Source organism: Salvelinus namaycush, chromosome 5 (assembly GCF_016432855.1).
Source record: "Salvelinus namaycush isolate Seneca chromosome 5, SaNama_1.0, whole genome shotgun sequence".
In the NCBI taxonomy this organism is placed as follows: domain Eukaryota; kingdom Metazoa; phylum Chordata; class Actinopteri; order Salmoniformes; family Salmonidae; genus Salvelinus; species Salvelinus namaycush.
Genome location: NC_052311.1, coordinates 35695042 through 35701080, shown reverse-complemented (window position 1 = coordinate 35701080; position 6039 = coordinate 35695042). Strand labels below are relative to the sequence as shown.

Below are 6039 nucleotides of genomic sequence, written 5' to 3'. Positions count from 1 at the left end.
TGGTTGTCTACCCGTTACCGAATGCATACCTAAACGCTAGGTATTTTGTTGTAGGTTTACCTCAGTAATTAGAACATTATTATCAAAGTAATGTCAAAGTCATTTAGTCTTTATGGTGTTTGGACATATGTGAATTTTATTCACCTTCCTTCTGTGTTTGAATAGGCCTATTTCAGCAATGGCAATTATTGCTTTCATGCAAGCGTTTGGTTTAATAGTTTACACGGTCAGCTAATGATTATGATTTTTGTTTACCATAAAACCTACAGGTCATGAATAACTCACTTTAGAAATGTTAATCGCATGCTCATTCATTGTTTCCCACATGTCCGACGTGCACTTCCTGATCCTATAAGACTGGGTGCCTATTCATATCCAGTAACAGACGCGCAGAACGTAGGGTTGCCCTTACAAAAAAATATTGCAGTTTTGAAACTGCAGTAAATGTTCAGTAACTGCAGTCGACTATAGTATTTTGGACACAGTAACTGCAGAATAACTGCAGTGTACTGCAGTTGAACTGCAGTTATACTGCACTCTAACTGCAGTTACACTGCAAAATGACTGCATTAAAAAAACTGTTATTTTGGACACAGGTTTTGCAGCATAGTGCAGTTATACTGCACTCTAATTACATTGCACTCTGACTGCAATATTTTTTCGTAAAGGTTTAAGAAAACGGGAAAAGCTGTCCTGGCTGGCAGGGCGAACAAATTTGGCTCAGGAGCTTAGTTTCTCCCTTTGATATTTTGAGAACGTAGGTCTACTGTACAAGAGCTCTGTATTATTTTGAATTGATTAATTGTATGGACATTTTGTTCTGTGCTGATTTTATTATTGCTTTTCTTATTTTTGTGGATCAATCTGTAGGCTATATAACCAAGTCGACTGCCTACCATCACTTGTCTTCACCCTAAAGACTTTTGTCCAGCTCTTTCCTGTAAACAAAATGTCCTTTCGTAGGAAGGTCATTGATATTCATGAGTTACATTGGGTGAATGGTTGAGCTTTCTTGAGTGTCTGAGGTCACACAGGTGGGCATTTACCTTTCCACAAACTGTCTGTTGATTAATATAAGCAAGTTGACCCAAGGAATAGGAAATCCACGATTTGTTGCCAAGTAATGGCTACTGGCTGGCCAGTGAGCTAGTTAGCTACATTTCAGTAATTTAGCTAGCATCCTAAATGCAGTGGTCAGTGTATAAACTTACTATGAGTTGAACATATTTGTCTAAAAACAAACGTATTGCCAGTTATTGTTGCCCATGGTGTTATCATGCTTAACCAGTAGCTCCCGAGTTTGGCTAACTGTTAGCTAGCTAGTTGACTACTGTCTGGCCAGTGTTAGCCAGCATGCTAGCTATCTACATGTCAGTCAGTAGCTATACTTCTAAATGCAGTGATCACTGGATAAACTATCCATGAGTTGAACATATTTTGGTGAAAACGAACTAGTAGCCAGTTGTTGTTGTTGCCAATGGTGGAATCATATCTAACCAGCTGGCTTCTGATTCCTATGTGACATGTCTAGTATATGTGCCCATGAGACACAGTCTAGCTAACGTTAGCTAGCTAGTGTTGCTCGCTGACCTGTTTTATAAAAAAAATGGCTGAGGTGACTCAAACCCTGTAGTTAGCTAACAAGCCCTCCTCGGCAACAATCTTATTGGGGTCCGGGAATATTAGATATTTATTTTAATTTTAAGATAACTGTCATTGAAGTTGGTGGTTACTACTGGTTTTAGGGTTGTCAAAGTGAAGTTTTAGATCCAAGCGGAGAGAAATTGTCCGCCATTGTTTTGTGTTTTGGTAAGTGCTCGGAGGGATCTCATGCCCCCAAGAAGGTTCAACCGACGGATAATAATTACATTGCCTCCGGGTATCCTATGAAAGGAAATGTTGCTTCCTGTAACACCCCTTGGCCATGAGACACATTAGTTCATCACTAGCCTATACTAACATCTGGTTTAGGGATACAGTATTTTCAACCTAACATCCGTTTGCTCAGGCTCGTTCTATGCCTGCTACTTTAGGTTACTTTATCACAGTCACTGTATAGAAAACACATGTTACTCTTTTGAATTGGGCGTGCATATGTGTGTGTGTTGAAGCCCTATTCAAACGGTAGAGGTGCTTATTCCACCTCCTAGTGGTGTGCAAAAAACAAGAATCCACTTACAATACTGATACTTAAAATAATAATACAACTGAAGATTGTATTGAAGATTCATATTTCATATATTTTCTCATGCATTTTGTAGGGGAAATCAAATCAAATTAAATTGTAGTACACTACTTTTCTGAAGTTCCCATTAATGTCGTTAATACTCTACAAAAAGGTGTTGCATTCCAATTGAATTGATATTACCCCGTGGCAATGTGTTTATTATTATAGCATTAGCATGGTGTTTATTATAAACTATCCTACTACTGCTATTTTCCTTTAGTTCCCAAGGTACCAGTAGTACTAGCCTGAAAAATAATTATATTTTTACAATTACTATGAGAAGAATGGAAAACTTTTCTAAACAAGTATGACAGTTGTCGATGCTAGTGACGTAGGGCTGAATGCCTTTAATGTGGGAGGACGTAGAGCAGAAATTCTAAGGCATAGATAGCCCTCTGCGGATGCGCAAGCAGAGGATGCTTCAGCCCGTTATTGCTCAGTATCCAGTCTTTCTCAGAGTTGGATCTCTCAGTGTTTTCATCGAGAAAGTGAAGGAAAACTCAAAGTGATATGCTACATACATTTTATTTTTTGTAAAAATCGAAATTGTACTTAACGAAGAATGGAATTTCGTGGGATCAAGGCGAGCAGAGACTGTACAATCTCTGTCGCTGAGTGAGTATCTATCTCACTGTTTCTGATTGTGCTGCTGCGGAAATGCTTGAAACTGCTGCATGAATGGTCGTGGGTAACACCGGGGATTGCGGTAGGCTACATTGCGAAGCTATCCCCTGACTAACAGACAATGTGCCCACTCAAGCCTGACGCAGAAGGTATCCGATGAATGATTCCTGGTTTAATTTGTCTTTTGGGTTGTAACGAAGATCAATGGAGAGACCTGCGCGTCCGTGCGCCCTGGTACCATTTTTACACTAATGCTGTGTTCATTTGGGTTACATGTCCCTACTGAAATTCCCAACTCCAAGGCTCATACAACGTTGATGCTGGATAATTCAGCAACATTGTTGTAAAAATGCTGAACAGCGTTTTGTTGCTCAGCGTTTTAACTGTGACCAGTTTCGCATCGAAGACAGAGAGCCGCAAAACATCGAAAGAAATTTGTAAGAACCGCTGCTCCTGTGAGGAAAAGGAGACTATATTGAGCATTAACTGCGAAAACAAAGGGTTTACAACGGTGAGTCTATTTCAGCCTCCACCGAACAAAATCTGCCAACTCTTTCTCAATGGAAACTTTCTTTCGAGACTGAATCCGAACGAGTTTATCAATTATGGTAATGTCACATCCCTTCATCTGGGAAACAACGGGTTACAGGAGATACAGACTGGAGCTTTTACTGGACTGAGGTTTTTAAAACGACTTCATCTCAACAACAATAACTTGGAGATAATCAAGGAAGACACCTTTGCTGGTTTAGAGAGTTTGGAGTATTTACAGGCAGATTATAATTACATCAGTGCCATTGAAGCAGGTGCATTCGGCAAATTAAATAAACTCAAAGTCCTGATTCTCAACGACAACCTCATGCTGTCTCTTCCCAACAATGTATTTCGTTTCGTTATGTTAACGCATTTGGATCTAAGGGGGAACCGGCTTAAGATGCTGCCTTTTGCTGGTGTGCTGGAGCACATAGGCGGCATTATGGAGATCCAACTGGAGGAGAACCCGTGGAATTGCACCTGTGATCTGATACCCTTAAAAGCCTGGCTGGACACCATCTCGGTCTTTGTAGGGGACATCGTGTGCGAGACCCCCTTTAGACTGCATGGAAAGGACATTACGCAATTGATTAGGCAAGATCTATGCCCCCGACGTAATGCTGGTGATTCTAATCACCGCGCAATGCAGCCCCCTTCTGATTCTCAATACGACGGCCCCTCTCCCACCCTACACCCCGGTGTCACTCCAACAAAAGGCCCACGGGCCTCCCGTCCCCCTAAAATGAGAAATCGCCCTACACAACGGGTAACGTCTGGTAAGGACAAACAAGTGCTGGGGCCTATAATGGTTTATCAGACTAGGTCCCCTGTTCCCATGACCTGCCCTAGTATATGCGTCTGTACCTCCCAGAACGCAGACAGTGGATTAAATATCAACTGCCAGGAGAGGAAATTGCATAATATAACAGAGCTTACCCCTAAACCCTCCTATCCAAAGAAATTGCATTTAACAGGGAATTACTTACATACCATATATAGAACAGACCTAACCGAATACAGCACACTAGAGCTCCTCCATTTAGGAAATAATAGGATAGCTGTTATTCAGGACGGGGCCTTTGACAACCTGGCTAATCTACGGAGACTTTACCTCAATGGCAATTACATTGAAAGTCTATCCCAATCATTATTCGTAGGGCTGCAGAGCCTTCAATATTTATACCTGGAGTACAATGTCATCAAGGACATTTTACCACAGACGTTTAACTCATTACATAATCTGCAGCTGCTGTTCCTAAACAACAATCTATTAAGATCACTTCCCGACAATATTTTTTGGGGGACTATGCTAACAAGACTGAACCTGAGGAACAATCACTTCTCCCACCTGCCGGTGCGCGGTGTGCTCGACCAGCTCTCCGCATTCATTCAGATCGATCTGCAGGAGAACCCATGGGATTGCACATGCGACATCGTTGCCCTTAAAAACTGGATGGAGCTGTCCAGTACCAGCGTAGTGGTAAATGAAATCACATGTGATTCGCCCTCCAAACACGCAGGGCGACTGCTCAGATCTCTGCGTAATGACGCAATTTGTCCCGAGCCTAACGAGGTCACAGTAGGCCTAACCAAGGCCCCCACCGTCAGTCCCAGCACCGACTCCACTCCCCCGCTTGCCATCACGTCAACAGCAGAGCAGATACCCGAGATGCACGCGGAGGTGCCCCTGTCTGTTCTCATACTGGGACTACTCGTGGTGTTCATTCTGTCGGTCTGCTTCGGGGCTGGTCTTTTCGTATTCGTCCTCAAACGACGCAAAGGAATTGATAGCGTTCCCGCCAGTGCCAATAATTTAGATATAAACTCTTTCCACGTACATTATGGTTCATATAGCTCAGAGCCCACTGCAGATAAAACAGAGACACATGTGTATAACTACATCCCTCCCCCCGCTAGCCAGATGTGTCAGAACCCCATCTACATGCAGAAAGATAGCGAGCAGGTGGCGTACTATAGGAATCTAAAAGAGCTAACTTTCAGCACCATGGACCCGAAAAAGTCGGAGTTGCCCCCAAGCCCATATACCATAAGCACAGTGGAACTCATTGAGAAACAATCTTGTGGCAATCGACAGCCGGAGCTGCTATATCAAAACATTGCAGAGAGAGTTAAGGAGCTTCCGACTGCTGGCGATCAGAATTACAGTTTCTGCACTTTACCGAAAAGACAATTCATCCCTCCATTTGAAACTACTAGACGACACAAACAGGACAGGTTGAATAAAACTGTTCTCTATGGGACTCCACGAAAGTATTATGCTGAACAATCAAAAAATGAACACCCTTTGCTGCCTGGGAAGCTAAAAACAGAACCAGACTACCTCGAAGTTCTGGAAAAACAAACTGCAATGAGTCAGTTGTAAGATATGGCCCTACTTACTATCATCACACGTATTACATCGATATGTATCTATGTATTCCACAAATTGACGAGTCCAACTCAAACAAAGCAACCTAAGCCTTTTTATCTTTTTTATGTTCCAGCTGTATTGAGTCAACGTAGCCCTTTATGCAGACAGTTATATTATATTACTGGAGGTTTAACATATTTATTCTACTTTAAATATAAAGACTGTAGCAGGTACCGCAAGAACTATGTATAATACTGCTGTGTGCATTTTATATAATATATTT

At 42.0% G+C, this 6039-nt stretch overlaps 1 protein-coding gene across 1 annotated transcript; it reads left to right on the top strand.

The window, feature by feature from the left end:
• The first annotated feature begins 3200 nt into the window (after positions 1 to 3200).
• LOC120047513 (SLIT and NTRK-like protein 2) lies at positions 3201 to 5768 on the top strand. The gene has a single exon (XM_038993040.1). The coding sequence runs from the start codon at positions 3201 to 3203 to the stop codon at positions 5766 to 5768; it is 2568 nt and encodes an 855-aa protein (XP_038848968.1).
• Positions 5769 to 6039: the final 271 nt, after the last annotated feature.

Excerpts from the sequence above, each read along its gene's own strand:
- LOC120047513 (XM_038993040.1), top strand. The coding sequence starts at position 3,201 with ATGCTGAACAGCGTTTTGTTGCTCAGCGTTTTAACTGTGACCAGTTTC.